This window comes from Echeneis naucrates, chromosome 8 (assembly GCF_900963305.1).
Source record: "Echeneis naucrates chromosome 8, fEcheNa1.1, whole genome shotgun sequence".
NCBI classification, from domain to species: domain Eukaryota; kingdom Metazoa; phylum Chordata; class Actinopteri; order Carangiformes; family Echeneidae; genus Echeneis; species Echeneis naucrates.
This window is the reverse complement of record NC_042518.1, coordinates 5,868,263-5,888,190: the sequence shown is the minus strand read 5'-3', so window position 1 is coordinate 5,888,190 and position 19,928 is coordinate 5,868,263. Positions and strand designations below refer to the sequence as shown.

At 41.4% G+C, this 19,928-nt stretch overlaps 2 protein-coding genes across 3 annotated transcripts; both read right to left on the bottom strand.

Annotated features, from left to right (window-relative positions):
• Nucleotides 1-6,704: 6,704 nt before the first annotated feature.
• Nucleotides 6,705-11,200, bottom strand: dhx58 (DEXH (Asp-Glu-X-His) box polypeptide 58). The gene is made up of 12 exons (XM_029508053.1): nt 11,101-11,200; nt 10,721-10,902; nt 10,441-10,648; nt 10,170-10,360; nt 9,968-10,081; nt 9,667-9,799; nt 9,313-9,498; nt 8,967-9,217; nt 8,500-8,811; nt 8,230-8,420; nt 8,033-8,132; nt 6,705-7,628 (listed from the first exon to the last, which is right to left on the bottom strand). Exons 2-12 carry the CDS (start codon nt 10,895-10,897, stop codon nt 7,443-7,445), a joined length of 2,049 nt encoding a protein of 682 aa, XP_029363913.1. The 5' UTR covers nt 10,898-10,902; nt 11,101-11,200; the 3' UTR covers nt 6,705-7,442.
• A 1,266-nt stretch (nt 11,201-12,466) lies between these two features.
• kat2a (K(lysine) acetyltransferase 2A) lies at nt 12,467-19,408 on the bottom strand. 2 transcript variants are annotated; one of them, XM_029508031.1, is made up of 18 exons: nt 19,167-19,408; nt 18,715-18,838; nt 18,473-18,618; nt 18,295-18,384; nt 17,955-18,136; nt 17,625-17,816; nt 17,334-17,450; nt 17,095-17,192; nt 16,621-16,757; nt 16,323-16,531; nt 16,120-16,246; nt 15,720-15,830; nt 15,491-15,634; nt 15,278-15,392; nt 15,155-15,191; nt 14,819-14,882; nt 14,626-14,710; nt 12,467-14,526 (listed from the first exon to the last, which is right to left on the bottom strand). In XM_029508031.1, the coding sequence occupies exons 1-18, from the start codon at nt 19,389-19,391 to the stop codon at nt 14,333-14,335; spliced, it is 2,397 nt and encodes a 798-aa protein (XP_029363891.1). In that variant the 5' UTR covers nt 19,392-19,408; the 3' UTR covers nt 12,467-14,332. The 2 variants fall into 2 exon arrangements, with proteins under 2 accessions (XP_029363891.1, XP_029363890.1); XM_029508030.1 differs by having other exon boundaries at nt 17,095-17,199; nt 17,344-17,450.
• Nucleotides 19,409-19,928: the final 520 nt, after the last annotated feature.

The window sequence follows — 19,928 nt, the reverse complement described above, 5'->3', positions numbered from 1 at the left end:
TGCTCTGTCTTGTGAAGCATGACTCCCTCTTCTACTTAGACACAAAACCTATCATTTGGACATTTGTGGATAGATGAGAAAAAAAGGCAGCTGTACCAAAGACAGGAATAGACATTTTGAGGGATGCAGAAAAAGGTTGTGTGGTGGCAGCATGAAAAGTATTTAGCCTGGAAACATGTCTTCTCATGATATACTGTATATGCATAGTGTGTGATTATTTTTATGATAATAAGTCAAGTTCAGAAAACAACACAAACGACTATTGCTTGGATGGCGTCACTAATTGCTACTGTGTCTACTTATATGGCTCCTCGTGCTGCACCAAATTAGGACCATAGGATTTAGTGAGATCATGGATGAGCTGGAGCAGCATGGACGCCATGGTACCTTATAGATGCACGTTTGAGAGTTGCTTAGAGGGCAGGGCTGTGGCAGAGGTATGGAGTTTATTCTAATTGGATCTGTCAAAACTCACCACCAGTTAATGTAGTGCCTCTATTAGGCAAAGCTGCAGCCCATGACCTGCAGCTCTGCAGAGGAATGATCGATGGCTCTATTTATTATTTTGCTGTTGCTGCTGCTTTTGTTTTTATTGGTGGTGGTATTGATGCTGATGATGACTTTAATGATATTGACAATGAAGATATCTATATTTCTTTGAATACGTTTTAGATTTATTAGCAGGATGCTGTGGTGCTGACCATGTACTTCACACTGCTGTCGGGTTTCCGTGCAACAGTTTGTGGTCTCTTGATATCAGATAGTCTTAAATACGGCATAAATAGTATAATACTACAACACCCAAAGCAATATCAGGTAATACAGTTTGCTTGAACTTGCCCGAGTGCGATTAAAGCAGATCAGAGATGCTAACAATAGTAGAGAACAGTTTTCCCTAAAAAGGCCAGTTTATTTAAAATACTCACTCCCCCACTGATATATGGTGCCAAGTCTTCTGTTGCCGCTGAGATACAATGGAGGAACAAACAAATGGATTTTTCTTTGTCACTCAAATTACTGAAAACACTTGAGGGGAAAAAAAAAAAAAAAAGCAAAACAAAAAACAGCCTTTCCAGAGACAATGTCCAGGATCATCTACAGAGACTGTGGAATCTCTGTAGATGATCCTGGACAAGATTAAATAAAATAACATGATCAAATAAGATAATGAAGTAAGTAGCTTTCGACAGTTCTACTACTACGACATTGCTTGTTTGAACTTCAGTGGCTGCCCTTGCAGGCTGTGATTGTATTAACACTAATAATCTTGTATTCTCCTCTTGGAGTAGCTAAGTCACACAAAAAGCAAACAAACCTGCACCCAAAACAGTGAAAAATGTAAGTAAACCATTCTGAGGAACTCCACTCTCCTTCGACTGGCTCAGATGGGAGAAGAGGATCAATAGCTGGCAGTGCCAGAGCCTCATAAATCTGTAGAAATATTTTTTATGTTGTATGAGGCCCCTACTTATTACTGGCTCCCACTGGTACATGAAAACAAGGCTTTTCTAAATTTTCCTTGGCGGCTTGGGAAACGTAACAGCATTTATGAAATTGGCCCCATGAGACTGTGTTGTTGTCGTCTCTTTCTCTCAGATCTGGGAGTCAGTCCTGTGTCCCGGCAAGGTTAGAGATGATGAATGACTTCACTTTCATACAGTAGTATTTCTCCTCCAGGACATATGCTGCTGTTCTCCTCTTTAATTCAACCTCACATTTGTCTCCACTCTATAAAAGTATTCCTAGCTCTTCCATATCCCTTCATCTATCTGATTTTATTCTTCCTTCAATAATTAAAAAAAAAAATACTTTTTGTGGCCTCGCCTTTCAAACACCTCACTCCATTTTCATTATTCCTCTCCCTCTGTTGCTCTTCTTGGTTTTAGGTTGGAATTGGAAATAATAGAGCTCTTGCATGTCTAAGACCTGACTGAGGTTTTTGTCACACAATCTAACCCTAACCCTCACCCACACCCACACTTTAAGAAAAATTTTCTGAGGGCCTCTTAGTTGTAGGCGTACAACAATTTCAGCCCGTGAGAACACCCACAACTCACAAACACACACATACTTACTCATTTGCAGCTTTTGTATTTAGCACTCATGAACAGCAGGTGAAAATGTGTTTTGCTTGTTAAAAAGAATCATTTCTATCTGACAAGTTTTGTTGAACAAAAAACCGACCGTCACGTCTCCACTACCCAAAGTGAGTCAAACCCTCAGTCTAAAAGAAGAAAATACTCAGAAAAACAAATGTTAGTTGGATCAATACAATTACTGATAACATAACTGACTGAAATCTAAGCACTGTATTCTGAGCATTTATTGTTTTGAGTGCTTCTCAAAAGTACACCATCAGACCAACAACCAGAGATTGTCTGCAACTTTTCGGAGGTGGGTGTTTTGTGCGCACACAGAACAAGGCTGTCTTCGCCACAAGCCATTTTCAGCAAATGCAATCACAGAAGACCATATTGCCAAAAAAAAAAAAAACTTAGTCAGCTATGTGGGATTAAATTGATTTTGAAACAACACAACCAGCAAGCCGAAGAACCTGAATGAAGGAATTTGCCATCTCTGCTTTGCATATTGCTCCACAAAAGATTATAACGCCACTACAGTTTGCAAACACACCATCCTGCTGAGCGCCTTACGCTATCACAGAGAACAGCTGCCTGCTTCCCCTGAGAATATAGAATAACAACAATAAACAAATCAATAAAAATGTGGAAATGGGCATTTGCCAATGTACTAATCTGACCGGCAACCCCTAATTTTAAAATTAGGGATTACATTAAACATTCATCACGCACACATTCTCCAGTGATGTGCATACAGGGGTATAAGTTAAAAAAAAAACAAAAAACTTCACTCTCCTAAGAGTCACAATAATCCTCGCCAGGCTGAATTATAACACAAGACAAAAATGGATTAATGAAAAAAGATCAGAGTTACACAAACTGCAGTAAGAGACAGAGAAAGAGGAATAAAAACCAAAAGACGTTTACTTTGGTCCAAACCACACCCATAAGCATCGCCATACAGATGGGCGTGCACAGACCAAATATCTGAGGCACTACAATTACTTTAGAACACAACTCAAAAGTTTTAACTTCCTCCAGACGCTTTGATATGAATGCTAATATTTACATTCCTGCTGTGTAATAATGTTTTATGGGATAAAACAGATAGCAGGATATGTTTGGGTTATAGTAATGAATTCTTTTTACCATTGAAACAACTGAACCATCTGAATGTGGGGTGCATGGGGGGGTTCCTGATAAGGAACTTGTGAAGAGCTAATTTGTTTGATTTTTCTAATTTGAGTTTTTCAACAAACAATATAAAAGGCAAGCAATAGAAAGGGACAAGACTGAAAAACAGACAAAAGACCAGCCACAAAGTGGCAGACGGCAGAGACAAGTGGTTCTTTTATCTGGTCTGTAATAGAGCATGAAATAGCCTGGTTAAGTCTCGACTCTGGTACCAGAGTTACAGTCCACTCCGGAGAGTGACATCCTCCATCAAAGGAGACTTGTGGCAGCAAAGATGCACCCCTCTGCAGGCTATAATTGGTTTATGTTACCCTGAAAATAAACAAACATATTTTCAAGCAACCGGATGTTAAAAAGCAATTACCATGAAATTAAAATGTACAGAGGGATTTGATTCACCATCTTGAATTCACTTGAGTGCTTTTTGATGGTAGCAAAGACACCATTATCCTAAAAGAGCTCAAATGGCACTACTAAACAGAGATGTCAAAGATACCCAGGCTCCCGCCAAACCACAGGACTCCAAATTCAGTTGCAGCGTTTGACATTAAACACAGGCTGGGCGGCAGCTTGATAACGACTTTGAACTGCAAACAATACACAGAGGGTATACATAACAACACACAGGAGGACAATGCAAATGTCACCGCCTGTCATGTCACTGAAGGCAACCTGATCCTCGACTGTTGCCATGAGAATAGCGACAATGAAGTTGTACCATCTCTGCAAGAAGGCTGACAAGCAGCACTGCGAGCTCTCACACAGCAGGAGCAGCTGGCCCAGACAAGTGGAGCGCTCCCCGAGGAAAGGGCCATCGTGGCGACCGGTTCACATTCGTGTCTGCGTCCTGCGTCCTGTGTGAGTGGAGGTCCTGAAGAGGGAACGTGGGACTGCATATGCAGGAAACAACAGAAACAACAGTGTGCTGAAAACACGATGCCTTGTGAGAGACGCCGGCCGAACAGGTGCAACTGTTGCTGGGAAGTCGACCCTGTGATGACAGATTCTGTTGCCTCCACTCCCATAGACAGTACAGGCCAAAAGTTTGGACACACCTTCTCATTCAAATGAATGAGAAATGTCCTCTCACCGCATGAATGTTTGGCACAGAATGCATACAAACCCTTCCGTTATCAAAAAGTCACAAGGATTCAAACATTTACGTTTCACGGTTCCTGCTTAACATAATGACATAATGCGACCAGACGCAATGAACTATTGTGATGGTGGCTGATTTGGTAGGACTGCCAAAATGACACCAGGCCGCTGAGGTCAGAGGTTCTGCGTCTGAACGTGTTGCATCCCCACGAAGCTACACAAAGAAACCGTGTGAGTAGAAAAATCAGCTGCCAGTTCACTCACCGAACTGCGACAACGACGCTGCGCCTCCGTTTTCTGTGAACTGCCCGCTGAATTCAAATATCCGGTCCTCCTGCTGGACCTTTTCACCAGAGTGGAAAGTTGTTGTTGTTGTTTCTTTGTTTTTTCTTCTTTGTGTAGTATCTGTCCCGCCACAGGTCTGGAGGGCACGTGACTCCATTATCACCAGCTAATGGGCTGTCAATCACGCGTCACAGGTGATACTCCAAATATGGAGCCGGAAACAGCGGAGGACAAAGATAAGCTCCTGCTATTTGACGGGGTTGTTGTTGTTGTAATGATTCTTTCTTTTATTAATCTACAAATACCTTTTGAATAAAATGTAAAAAAAAAAAAAAAAAAAGAGTAAATCTTTAGTATTGTTTCGCCTCAGGTGAGATATTCATTCTGGTTATTTTGGCCATTTTCGTATGAGAAATTACTGAAATTATTAAATGATGAGAATTTTATAATAGTTCATATTTGTGTTTTATCATGTTAATGTTTTGGCTCTAATAAAAAGAAAAATCTCTCATGCATGGATTACAGGCGCCTTGGTTGCTCACCTGGTTGTGGGTTGCCATTATCAAAGCTGAGGTCTTACAGCAGCAACCTGGGTTTGAATCCAGGCCATATCCTTTTCTGTATGTCATCCCACATCACTGTCAGAAAAAGCTATTTACAAAGACCGTGTTCAATAACTTGGCAAATTCTTAGAGATTTTTTTTAGAATTATTTAAATGAATTATGGGGAAATTCAGATATGGTTTTTAGTAAACAGATAGGAGCCAATGTAACATTAATTTCTCCATTCAAGAAGAAATTTCCAAACTTTTGTGTTCATGTAGTGCTCATACACTGTATTAGGTGTGACAGTAGGCGGACTGACAGGGAGAAAACTGTTTGCTGTATACTTTATCGATCCAGTCATGCAGAGGTAGCATCTCCTGAATTAACACACAAACATACACCCTCTAACATATGCACGCACACCCACTCACGTACACTCTCATCCTTTGCTCAACTACTCCAAGCTGCTTTAATTTCCAAAGAGAGCTAATTGCAATTAAGGTGCACAGGATGTTAAGCTGGAAAGTAAAAGGAAGTAATCAGTGTTGATTATAGAGCGTAGGCCTGATCAGAGTAAATCATACAATGTGTGCTCCTCTATGCCTGTCTGAATCTGAGTCAGGCATGACACTGGAACAGAGCCTGTTGTTAGTGTGATTATGTCCAAGGCAGCACTACCGACTCCAGCCCTCTGCCATTTTTGAAAGAATTACGACGCATGATGTGCCACAGTGAGGCTGACCTAATCATGTCTTGCCCAGAGATACGTACTTGAAGAGGTTTCGTGGCTTCAAAAGTGCATCGACGCAATACAGCTGCAAGCCTGAAATTAATGGGTTCCTTTCCAGTTGCTTTAGTTTCCGAATCTGGGTTTGTTTGGGAAAACTGCTCATTATAACTTGATCTGTGATACTGTATATCAAGCTCAATTCATGTATGTAAACAAACCAGCAGCAAAAGTGGAACTGTAAATGATTAAGCTGTCTTAATTTGTCTTTTGGGGATAAATGAAAATCAAGCTGTGAGGCATCCAAGAACAGTGTAGTTATATTATCTTTGAAGCCAGTGCATTAAATGATCATTTGAAAGTCTAATAGAAATGCAGACTATTCAGATGGTGTTAAATGATCCACGCTGCAGTACATAACCCCGTATTGATCCAGTCATGCAGAAGCAGCGCAGCAAGCTGCAGCAATAGCACCATTCAGTACACATTTTAAAACCTTCTAACGGAAGCTGTTGTACCGATTGTGATTTCTGGGATCTTTTTTTTTTTACTGCAGACTTCTAACTAAACATATTTAAAGAAACTATATATCAGAAAAAGAGCATGAAAGTACACCAGGGTTTGGGGTTAGGTGTGGCAAACAGCACGTTCTACTGAAACAGAGTAAAATACCATCAGCAAAGTTTGGTGGGTGTGAGAGAGTTACATGTTTGTCTCTCATCCTCCTTTTACCTGCACGTCAGGGGTTTCAGACAATGTCAGCTCATTGTTTTCAGTTTGAGAACCAATCTCTCTACTACTACTGGCTTTATTTCTAACCATTTTTTTAGGAGAAATTAGCTAACCAATGGTGACACCTAGTGGCTCCAACACAAACTAATCTCTTAGGTACATTTTAGGATTTTTAATTTCATCTCAATTTTAGTTTGTTTACAGACACCACTATTATATCCAAATATAAAATATTACACAGCAAAATGAACTCATTTAAAAGTAGGTTTTTCAGTGTCAATGGTCAACCTAACATCCTGTACACGATTACATCATTTGAGATAACCAGCATTGACATGTCAGCTTACCCCACAAATGTTCAAATGCAACTATCTAAATTAGTTGCCAATTAAAAGAGTAAAACAGCTTAAGTGCATGAGGAGTTAGCCTCATGATGACAGCAATTGTTTATGATAATTAAGGTACACGTTACAGACGAGTTTCTTTGTATGCTTGACTTGAGATGAGGCAGGGAAAATAAAAACACAGGAGTTTGGACCTTAGGCATACACAGAGCAGGCACGACAATTTCAAGCATGATCGATGCATAATGGGTTTTAGCACATTGTTGCTTCATTGGCGCTGCAGCACATGTGGAATGATACTCCCCCTGTAGTATGTGTTCATGTTACAGAAACTAAAACAGTATACAGATTTTCTCTAAGTGGGAATAAAAAAGATAAAATCATAAAAAATGAAGGGGATAAAGCCCATGCAGACAGAGCTCTCATGTTGGAGTCTCAATCAAGGAGGTCAGGATAGTTGTTTTTGCAGTATTCTTGAAAGCTGAAGTCCTCAACACTGAAAGGGATACCCTTCCACTTTTTCACAGTTACTCTGCCATCGGGGGTCTCCAGGGCCAAATTCTTGATAGCTAAGTTTGGCAGCAGGGCGATCTTCTTGTACTTCATCTCATATCCCCAATCCTGTAAATTTGCAGGAATGACAGTTACTTTCAACAATCTACTTCAGCACAAAAATCAATCTGAGCTAACCCTAACCCTACCCTTCTGAGATCATAACAAAAAATTCCCTGTGGGTTCAAGTGGCACAGTTTAAATATTCTCATGTGTAACTCTGACGCCATTTTTGTTCATTTGGAGTTGCTGTATGTAGCCCGCCAAGATGGCGCACCTGACTCAACATCATGCAACATCAGGAATCACATTAGATAACGACAAGGTCAACCCACTCTGAACTATGGGAGCCCAAGGGGAGCATCGAGGCCCAAGAGAAAACTGATTTTCTGAACTAAAAATTCTGATTAATTAATTAAAACAATTAATCAGCCCTGGGTTTAATGTAATATTTGGTAGAGGGTCCACTTCACCCTGTTGCAGTTGCCGTAATTGCAGCTGATAGTGCGCCCAGGCTCCCAGTCCTCGAAACTCCTTGGAAGTCGCACTTGTCCACCGACTTTGAAGTGTCTCCTGAGAAGGAAAACCGGCCGCGATTAGAACAGCAAAATAAAGCCATCGGTCTGAATTTACTTTTGGATAAACAAATAGCACAAGAAGTACAGCTTACTTAAAATCAGGATTGATATTAACATAGTGTGCATTGTCAACAAGTTTGATGTCACTGCCAGAGGCCACAGGTGTGAAACAGTTTCGACACAGAAGCCGAATGCTGGAAGCACTGTAGCGGCCTCGTTTCTCTATTTTGAGACCCTCTAGAACTTTGCTGCTTATAACTGCCTGCTCCTGTAGTTGGATTATCTGGAGGCAAAGAAGAGTAAAAGGTCAGTAAAAACACTGAAGAGTGATAGAAATTAATACCCGAGTATCGGACCCTTACCTTTTTCTGGAACTCAACAGGGCTCAAATCTTGGACCTTAGCAATAGCTTTTCCAGTCAGCTCCTCCAGATATTCATTGGTGATCTCTCGGCGTTCCTCTCGCCCCCCTTTCATTGCAACGACTGAATATTGGCTGTTTGCCGCTCTGGCACGTCCACTGGCCTGCTGCTGGGCAATCTCATTAGTAAGCAGTCCATAGCGCACCACCAGGTTGCACTCAGGGATGTCAAAGCCTTCCTCAGCCACACTGGTGGCGATTAGAAGGTTGAGGGTACCTTTGCGGAAATTGCGGATTGTCTCCGACTGCTCGTTCTATGAGGAAAATATACAAATAAAAGTATGTAAAGTAGTTAAAAAAAAAAAAAAAAACTAAACTGAAACTGAAACTGAAAGATCTCTAGTGAAGTTAGAAAGTGTTCATATTTCCAGCGATGTAATGCTCATAGGTGAACAGCATGTCAACACACCAGTGTCATATAAAAACTGCCACTGCCAGCCCCAGTGAAGATGGCTGCCTTGATGCCTGCCCCTTGTAAGGTTCTGTTGCTGCGGACCCAGTCACTTAGAGATTTGGTGCTTCTTCGGGTTTTACTGAAGACAATCCCCCTTGATTTCACACCCTGACCAAACTGATTTAGCAGGACACTCTCAAGTCTGCCCATCTTTGGGTTCTCATAACGAGAGTCCCCTGCAAGTTTTTTCAGCTCCACCTGATTCTCTGTGTGACAAAGACAGCTGTAATTATTTTTAAAGTTTCTTATTTTGTGAAAATTTATCTGAATGACAACCTGATGAAATGTTCTGTATTCACACCTTGGAACAGTCCCAACAAGAAGAGGTCTGTTCCATCAATGGCTTTGGTTGATATCTTGTCATAGAATTCCTTTAAGGAGTCGTAAGCATCCATCATGCGCAGGGTGTCATTGATGAGCAGGGCGTCGTTGTACTGTCTGAGATGAAGTGCACATTGTGCTAGACATCTGTTGTCATCTTTTACCCCTGAGCCAAGAAATACACAAAGCTTTAGCTTTCTGCTAATATTTGATTTACATTTCATTTGCCTAACCCGGTCACTAAGAGAAATGTGGCTGCTGTAATATTTTAAGAGTACACCTTCAAAACACCAACATTACCTCTCAGAATGGGAAAAAAAACAATCCTTCTTACCTCGCTTCTCTAAATCCACCACATCTGACTCATACTCCTGTGTGCCAAATTCTCTCAGCTTGACGTCTGCAGGTTTGTTCATGAATTCATGGATCAACTCCATCATCCACTTCAAATGACTCCCAAATGGATCCTACAAAGATGTTTTCTTTTTTAGCAATCTTTTCTTTATTTTTATTTTTTCTCTTAAATATAAGACAAGCCCAAGTAAGGAATTTTTGTTTATCTTTCACCATGATCATCATCAGCATGACAACTTGGCTGTTTAGGGAGATCGTTTTAAAGAGACAAATGGGCTTACTGCTGGCCTTTTCTCAACAATGTCAAAACTCTTGACAGGTCTTGGCACCACCTTCTTCAAATCAGGGGCAGAGTTTTTGGGTGAAACAATGGATGAGTCCATGTTGGCACAAATCTGACAAAAGTACAAAGCAGAGGGGACTTGAGTTCAGCTGAATACCTCATGCTAGTGACAAATACAGGACAAATACGTAGAGCCTGACCTGCAGGACATGCTCCACGGCCCTGTCCAGGATCTTTGCACCCCCGGTTCCTGGTGATGCAGTGAGGCCCAGAATCTGTGGCAATGGACGCTGTCCTTTCAACTTTTTCTCCAAGTAGCATCTCATGATCTTGTTGTAGACTGACTCCTTGTTGGTGTGGTGACACTCATCAATTACAAGTAGAGTAATATCTGTAAAGCATGACGAAGAATCAATTCACCTTGTCCGCACATCATCATAATCAAAGCTGATAAATCTGATGGTTACTGACCTGAGAGCTCAACATGTTTGGTGTCCTCCGTGTTAATCAGTGCATTATATAAGATCTGTGCTGTGCAGATGATCACATCTGACGCTTCCACCACTTTTCCAAAGAAGTCCTTCTCGCTACTGTCTCCACTGACCGGCACCACTTTGTAGTTCAGAGGACTCAGGTACGGATGGAACTCTTTGTTGTAATGTTGGTCTACAAGGTGGACCTACATCAAAAATACTGTATCACCCTCAGCCACATTGGTTTAACAGTGAAATTAGGTCTGTTTTGTGCCTACCTTGTTGACCAGGACCACTACCTTCGCCCTCTTGGCGGTCTCCAGGTGTTTTTTGGCCACGTACACAGCAGTACGGGTCTTTCCACCGCCAGTTGGCAGCCAAATGATGATGTTCTCTCCCTGCAGAGCCCTTTCCACCACTTCCTTCTGGTACGTATACAGTTCAAAATCTGACATCCTGCCTGAAGGGGCAACACATTAGAATCAAAATACTGCAGTCAGCTGTATGTGTCTCTTATGTCTGACTAGGTCTGTGAGAAGTGAAAGTGCGAAAACCCATAAAAGCATCTTGCAAGATGCATACTAATTTAGCCACTCTGAAATATAATAGTCGCTGTGTCACAAAGCATGAGATGTTAGAAAAGAATTTGAGCTCTTACCAGCCAGATGTTGAAAACCGTGTGCTCTTCTCAGCCTCTCCGTGTCCTCTGCCACCAAACAGTGTGCTGAGGTTTTAAATTCTGTTGCGATCAGCTGTGTGACGGCAAGAAGGGAAAACGAAAGTAAAAGCTCCTTTTTCCTGATAAATGGGGCCCTGCAGAAGGAGGCTCTGGAGCACCAATGCCTTGTCACCTTTATGCAGCGACAGGGGTAGCCTGAACTATAACGTAAAATCTTTCTTCTATTGCTTGTTTGCTTTGCTTTTGTCATATCCAAGCCTGTATCTCTATATTTAACCGATGACATTTACTCTAGGAGTGGGTTACAGCTGAGATCTTAGGTTGAGGGCGATGAAAATGTCCAAAAGTTGTGTGTGTTGTCACCGGGCCCTTCCCTTCCAGGAAAGCAAAACTTACAGTTGACACACAGAAACCTCAAAGCTTTTTATTGTCCTGGCCTCTGCCTGTTACAACCATTTCTTCGTGAGAGGCAACTATATTACATTAACTCATACTGACCATGCATGATAATAAGCATTCAAGAAAGTACCAAGTATTACACCTTAAATAGTTTAAAAAATATAATAAAAAACAGGATCATTTTTAAATGAGGTCCGTCAATGTATATAATTTTGTTGGTAGTTGGTTTGTTGAAAGCAGAGGCCAGTACACACTGTACCCTGACTGAGCCCCGTCTGAGACTCAGTGGCAATCAGGAACACACCTTTTACACAAATACATCAAAACAAACTCATATTTGGCCATGAGCGCTCATCAAACTACAATATGGTAGAAAAGATTTTCCAGACAATTTAAGATACGTTTGAACCAATAATTGGCTTTTCAAAAAGGTACTGCAAGCATTGTTAATTCATCAAGTAACATTTTGTCTTTCAAAATATCAACCAACAGTGACATGCCAGATTTAGTTGCTCTTAAGACTGAATAATTTACCTAAAATGAATGTGGAAGATAAACTAAGCAGGTGATCTTAGTGTCAAAAATGTATTTCACATAAAAGAATGTATGCTTCCTTCCTGTTACTGTTTTTGTGTTGCATGTTGTACAGCAGTTAATACAGCAAAATGTATAATCAAAGTGCATTTAAATAAGTTTGATTTTGTGATGTAATGTGCTTTCTACTGTTGGTTTGAAATCAAGTCATGACAAGTAATGCAATCAGTTATTTTTGATCCAAGATTTTGTTTTGTCACATTAGATAAAACCCCTAAATCTTTTTGGTCTTCTGACAGGAGTCCAAGGTGAGTGAGTCACATTCACACCTGAATGGGTGTGCTCACTTAATTTCAGCTCCATCTGTAAAAATATTTACTTGCATCTTTGAAATCACATGCTCATGTAACAATCATTTATAAAAAACTTTATTGTCATGAACAGTATTATAGTTACAGTAAATGGCATTTATACCATAACTAGAGACAGTAGCCATCCTCAAACTGGTGAAAAGTTCACTCAGACTTACCTGTAAGAAAATTTGAAATGCAGCATAGGTATACTGAGGAAGAACACACACACACACACACGCACGCACGCAATTGACAACCCTGGATAACGCAACACTGACATCTCTTCAGTAATTCAAAACTAGTCATGATTCAAGTACAAAATAAACACACATTCTCACACACACAAATCAATGACAAGTTCAACAAGCAGGCTCAACCAGCATAGGGCAGGTACTTCCCATAAAAGAAGTGGATGTGTGTGTTTGACATTGACGACCAGAAAGGTTTGCAACATTTCTGTACACTTATTAAAAAACAAAATAACAAACAAACAAAAAAAACTGGCACAACAAAGTCTAAAAGCTGGAAAGTATTTTTTAATGTAAATTGTAAACTGTTCACCAAGTATTAACACCTACTACATCTTCTTATAAGTTGTGATAAATAAACCAGTTAACTTCTTTCCTAAAGTCCTGTGGTGACTGCTGGTTAGCATCTCTGCCACCACATTTGAGACTTAAACTACCCAGTAAACCAATGACACCACAACAGCTGTGGCTGTATATGAAATAGACAACTAAGCATATGTGTGGAATTAAATGTACTACAGAGCAAACCAGCGCCAACAGCTACATTATCCCCCCTCCGAAGCGTGGTAAAAAGCTATACTGATGTATGACCTCCATCCTAAGGTTTGGAATTAAACCCTGCCAGTGAATAAACAAAACATTTTATATTTACTATATAAATAAATATCTTATGTTGTCAACATGAAAATGTGTTTTCTTGAAGGCAGCAATTGGGGATATTATTTTATTGAGCGCAAAATTGCTGGCAGTCTTTCTAACCAGTCAGGAGTGCGGCTGCAGCCACCAATTATTTTTGCTCTGCAACAATTACTCATGTTCAGTATTCGGAAAAATATTGATTAATGTTGCTTTAGCCCAAATGATAAATAATTTATTATTCTTCTCTGAAAATCTAAATACACACTGGAATGCAAAGAGAAAAACAACAAACCCTCTCTTTGAGGTGCTACAACAAGCAAATGTATGATATTTGCCTTTATAAACAACTTCAACAATGACTATTTATTTGTCACCAATTGACTAAATAGTTTCTGCACAGAGGCAGACTGCAGTAATTTCATTCAACAGTCGAAGTACTGCACGTCTTTTGTAATCAAGCGTTTTAAAAAGGACTCCAAGCTCGGAAAGAACCTTTATCGTTATACCCATGAAAATGACCAGGATGTTCAAGTGTCTGTCAGTAACGGAAGGCAACGTGGCTTTAGGTCCCGAGGTCCAGTTTTCTGTGAATAACTATACTACATATACATCTGCTCAAGTGATGAGTTTGAAACAAGTCTGAATGAACACGAGCGAAAACCAGGTGAATAATAAAATAACCATGGAAACAGTGGCATTGTTCTATCTTGGACCTATAACTTTGGTACACTTAATGAAACATGTTAAGATGATTAATTCACTGAGTACTGAAGAGAAAAGAAGACATGACTTTAAGGGGAAAGGTAATGCCATTTTGACACTAAAGCTCATCTGGCTCAGATAATTCCAAATAATGCTCACGTTTGTTCTAGTCCACCAAATTCCCTTGTAAAATTTGTCAGTCACATACACATCTGTATCACGTATCACTTCACACATGACAATAACAAGCAATAGTTTCCTTGTGATCTGGTTCATCGTGGTATGTGGCAGCTGTGACAGTCGCTCTTCGTCTGTAAGTAATTTCTGTGTCCGAAATCATTTCTCAATCAGGCCTCCATCTTTTAATTTAAAGTAGAAGAACTTCTCCAAGGTGTTGGCACACTTGCAGTACTCACTGTCTGGAGGGTTGTACTCACGACAGTTGGTGATGATTCGCTGCAGGTCAGCAATAAAAAGCTTCTTGGTCACATAATATCTGTTTTTCAGTCTCTCTGTCATGGTCTTCAGGTCTGTGTGGATAAAATCCATATTACTCATAATTTCACAAACAAATAGCTTGCATGAGGCAATCAGGAAGTGGAACTGTATAATGAAAGACATTCGCTCACCAATGGGAAAGCGGATGATCTCATAGTAATCTGGAGCCTCTGACTTCTTGACTGGTTCCATGAAGGGCCAGGCGTCAGGGTGAGTCTGTTGAAAACATAAATAAGTCCTGCTTAGTAGTCAGTCCATCTTGTTACTCTTCCATCAAGTGTGTATCTGTTTATTTTTTCCCCAGTATCAGCAGGTGGCTCTTACCTTTATCTGGGCCAGGAGGTTCTTCAGCATATTGTACAACACGTCAGGGTCCTTCACCTCTTTCCTATAAAGCATGTAAAATTTTAGCAATAGAGTTAGAATATCTAGTCGTAGTAGTTTTCATTATTTGTGTACCACCCTCAACTGCTAGTTGACTTTAGACCACAGACCGTTAAAGGCTAAACACAGCAGTGATTAGAGAGTATGACTATGCGCTGAAGTCAAAAAATTCAAAATGTGACTTTTTTGCCACTTCATTCACATGTTGCTTTATCTAGAATGTTGATATAGCAATCATAGTTCATATTAGCATTTAAAAACCAATAAAGAGTTTACCCCTTGTCCTTGTTGCTGGGTTTCCAGCCTGTCTCTCCTGGAAGGAAAAGATTTGAGTAAAATGACAGGGCAAAGTAAAAAAAAAAAAAAAAAAAACCTTCTTTGTACACAGCCAGCGCTTACTTATGCCTGGGATACTCTCAACAGGAATCTGTCGCACTCCCTCTTTGAAGCAGGTGAGGCCGGGGTAAACTTTTCTGATCTGGCTCTGTTTCCTCTCAATCAACTTCTTGATGATCTGATATGACAATTCAGGTGTATATTATATTCACAGCAGAAATAAGCAGCAGAAAATAGGTATTTGCTTTAATGAGAATATCTAACACCCTCAGATACCTCTTTCTGCCTTTTAATTATATGCGAAAGCTCAGTGTAGGGGATCCTCGGGTTCAGTTCACACTCCATGAGGGTTGCTCCTTCGTAGTCTTTGATGTAGCCCAGGTATCGACTCTTCGGCACTTTGATGTCTTTGGAAAAGCCCTGTGAGGAAAAAACAAATTAATGAAGAGACAAGACGGCGGGAGAGGACATGACAAAGCTAATGCGCAGGTCACGCCTGAAGTACCTGCTTCTTGAAGTAGCCAATGGCATACTCATCAGCATAAGTGAGAAAATAGAGGATGTTGTGCTTGATGTGGTACTCCTTCAGGTGGTTCATCAGGTGGGTACCATAGCCCTTCATGACCAGAGACCAGAGAGAAGACAGTTTGAAAAACATTCAGACCATGCTTTTATTTGAAGGGTGAAGTGGAAGGAAAAAAGGCTGCCCTGGAAAAAGTAATGTGCTTTGGTTTTCTTTAGCAAATGCAACAGAAACCCCATTGAAAAAGTACTTCATGAGAAGTCGTGTTTTGCGGTGGATAAGCCGTTGGAGTGAAAAGAGAAGTCTAAATTTGCACCTCAGTCTATTTGGATCACTCTTTCTCTTGTCAGATTAAAAAAAAAAAAAAAAAAAGTTGATGTACCTTAACTTGTTCATTGGATGTGACAGCACAGAAGACAATCTCTGTGAAGCCCTGAGTGGGAAACATCCTAAAACAGATGCCTCCGATGACACGGCCATCTTTTATGAGGGCTAAGGTCTTATGCTTCCTGTGAAAGTGGGACATGTCAGTGGTGTGAAGGGATCCACTGATGTACAGCATTTGGTCTAAGAATACCTACTTACGGGTCAAACACCAGTCGTGTTATGTACTCTTTGGGCATACGAGGTAACTGATGAGAGAACACGTTCTGCAGGCCCACCAGCCACATGAGGATCTTTTTGTTGGACTTCTGGGAAAGTGAGTTTCCAATAACGTGGAACTCAATAATGCCCCGCCTCTCCTCCAGCCTGGCAGTCTCATCTCGAGCGGCATTTGGTGTCAGCAGATTTGTCTAGAAAAGTGAACGTTACCTGTCAGGACTCCAATCTAAATTTGTTGTTGCTTTCATCTTAGCAAACCCTTTTGGTTTAAATGACTAACCTCTGGTCCGAGCATAGCAGCAGGGTCAGTGATTGTCATCATAACTTCATTGACCAGCTCCATAGGTATGTCTCCCATCACACGTATCCTCTTAGCATCCTCCAGGGTCAATGCCTCTGGAAGTTTCCGTTTCTCTCCTGAACACACAGCAACATTTCTCAGATCAAAGCAATGAAGAAAGCTTTAAAAAAAAAAAAAAAAAAAAAAAAAGACTGACATGTCAGTCTTATTGCTTCATTAACAATATTAACTTCACTACATTTACACACAAGGAAACATTTGGAATATCTCTACATTTGTTTATCCATGCATTTATCCAATCAGCAGCAGTGCATTGTATTCAGTCATCACTCAGGTTTTCATGTTAAACATACTACATATCTTAAAACTGCATGGGACATATGAGTATCCCACTGCAGTTCCTGATAAGGTGGTAAAAGGTAATAAAAGAGAAGCAGAGTTGTGCTCACATACCTGTGATGGGCTCGGCACCTCCACTGTCCATGTTGCCCAGGGAGGAGATGCTGCTCAGACCTTTAGACAGAGCAGGGGAGCCTGACACTGCAGCAGGACTAATCACTGCAAAGGAAGGACATCAAGATGTGCGTAATTAATTATATTCCAAGAGAAATACTGGCGAAAATTGCTAAGGCATTATGTAATCATAATGTAATCTTGTATTGACTGGTCTCATCCTACTGGAAGCATTAAACCAAGATGCACCTGTTTGATGTCCTAACTGTGTGCCATCAGATGCAGGCATGGTGAAGTCAGCCTCCCAGATGGGGGAATTCTCGCCATAGATTTCTTCTTCCAGCATTGACAGAAACCTGAGGACAACACATAAACACAGACAAGTTTCAAACAGATGAATCTAGGTATTTACACTGTGCAGGCACTGCCGATACCTTACATTGACTTTTTTAATCTGAAACATAAACCTGATCTTTTCCAAAACACATTGGTGAGAAACTACTACACTTAGTGATAAAATCTTTCCTTACTTTGGGAAGTGTGTGAGGATGAGTGTACGTTTCTCGGGCAGCAGCTTATCCTTCTCCACTCTGAACTTCTCCAGGAGCTGGCGTCGGGTCACAGTGAAGATGGACTTCAGCAAACTGCGGCCGAACACCTGAGTGGTTTCATAGCGCGGTAGACTGTCATTACTCTGGGGGACATGGCAGTAGCACAGCCACCTGGGAGTGACAAGCACAAACACTGCTTTTGTAAAAACTGATATCAGGATCTTGTTATCTGGCCTGTAAATGTATACGCCAATCTATTTATTGATAAGTACAAATAGGAGCAAACACTAATCTACTGTGTGCACACACCTGGTATAGTCTACTTTGTATGCTGTCCCATCATCTTTCTGTGTGCGTTGGCGATACTGAGTCGGCGTCTCCAGCTTCCAGTAATTTAGGCACAAGAGGAACATCTTAGACAGCTCAAACATGGTCTGCCTTTCCTTTGGTGCGAGGTGGCTGAACTTGTACTGAACAAAATTCAAAACCCCCTTTGAAATAAAAATAAACACATTAACACACAGAATGAGGCAAACGTGAAATGTGATGAGGATGCTGCAACCTCGCAAACAATATCAAGAAACATAAGAAGCCTGCCCATTTCCAGAGGGGAGCAGGATCATCGTAATGGTTTTAGTTTCATGCTCACCTGCTCAATGTTGGGCTTTTCAAACGGTGGGCTTCCAAGAGACCCTTCTACAACTGGCTGGCTCATCTGCAAGATGCATTTCCTCAGCAGCTACAGGAGTGTAAAAATCAACAGTGTTAACTGGGGACCGATGAAGATCAGTTATCGCCGTTGGAAGATGAGAGATGCGTCTGCTTACCTTGAAAAGGTAGAAATAGACCTGTTTGGTGTCGGTGTCCTCCTCTTTATGCACAGACATAAAAAGATTCTCCACGTCCACCACCATCCCCAGCAGCCTGTTAATCTCGTCCTCTGACACATTCTCCAAGTGGGACACATGATCAGCTGTGGACAAGATGTTAAACACAACATGCACACGGTCACTGAGGCAGCGGTAAAGGCAGGGGAGGGGTGGAGCAGGTGTGAGGGGGTTGTTTGTACCCAGAGCATGTCCACAGCTGCGGCACGGCTCACTCAGGCTGGCCGCTTGCTGTTGCAGGTCCATACGTGTGGCTGAAGGTGGATTTGGGTTTTTCCATCCATTGCACTTGCAAGTGTCACTAGCCTGAGAACACACAAAAGACACTGAACACCAAATGAACGCTCAGACAGCAACTCAGCTGCAGGATTTGAACGTCAATGAATGAGGCAGGCAGTAAACATATCTGCAGACGCTGACTGTGGATGATACAAGTGTCCGGACTGAAGCTAGCTAGCGAGCTACAAACGTAACATTTGCGTTAGCTCGTTTATACTTTTATTTTTATTTTCTCCTGACTGTGCCACCGTGTGCTGCCCCCCCCCCCCCCCCCCACACGGCTGCTAACAGCACCCGGAGAGTGCTTTGTTGTGGTGAACTTTAGCTAAGCTAGCTAGCTAGCTAGCTTAGCTACCTTGCATGCGGAGAACACGCCAAGTTTCTCCAGCTTCTTCGCCCGCGGGAAAGCTCGGACTTGGGCTTTCTTCTGGCTGGCCCGCTGTTGCTGGCTAAGTCCCGGTCTGGCCGGGTCACTGTTTCCCGGTCCGGACCCCGTGGCGGCCGAACTGGACCCCGCTGACCCAGCGGACTGGGCTTGGAGAAGCCGGGGTTGCAAGGCCTGGGCCGCCGGATCCGACATCTCCACGCTGCTGCTCGGCTGCGTCGCTCCGAGTTAGCCCGTATGATGCCTTCAGTGGCTGTGGGAAATCTGGGAGTAGGGGGACCGCAGCGATGCAAAGAAGTGGGAAAATTGCTTTTCTTGCATTTTTATTATGCAACACGTATTTTAAAGGAGACATAAGGCTTGGATTATGTACATTATTAATTTAGGCATCAAGCCGCATATTTGACTTATTTGACCCCAAACTGGATAGATGACTTATTTCAATACACAAAAAATTTACATGTTGTCCCGGAAGCGACCTCGTTGCGTCAGTATCGATCATAAACCCTCAATTTTTGTTTTTATTCGTTATTTTTTATTATAGATACTCCAAATGCTTCGTAAGTGTCTTGATGTATGTATTGATAATAGTTTCTGGCCCTCCAGTGGTCAGGTCCCCCAACTACAACCTAGGATCAAGTTTAAAGGGCCAAAAAAGTCTTTATCATCCTTCGTGTAGAAAACCGTGACTTTCTACCTTTTAATTTTTTGAAAACATAAATTTACTGGGGT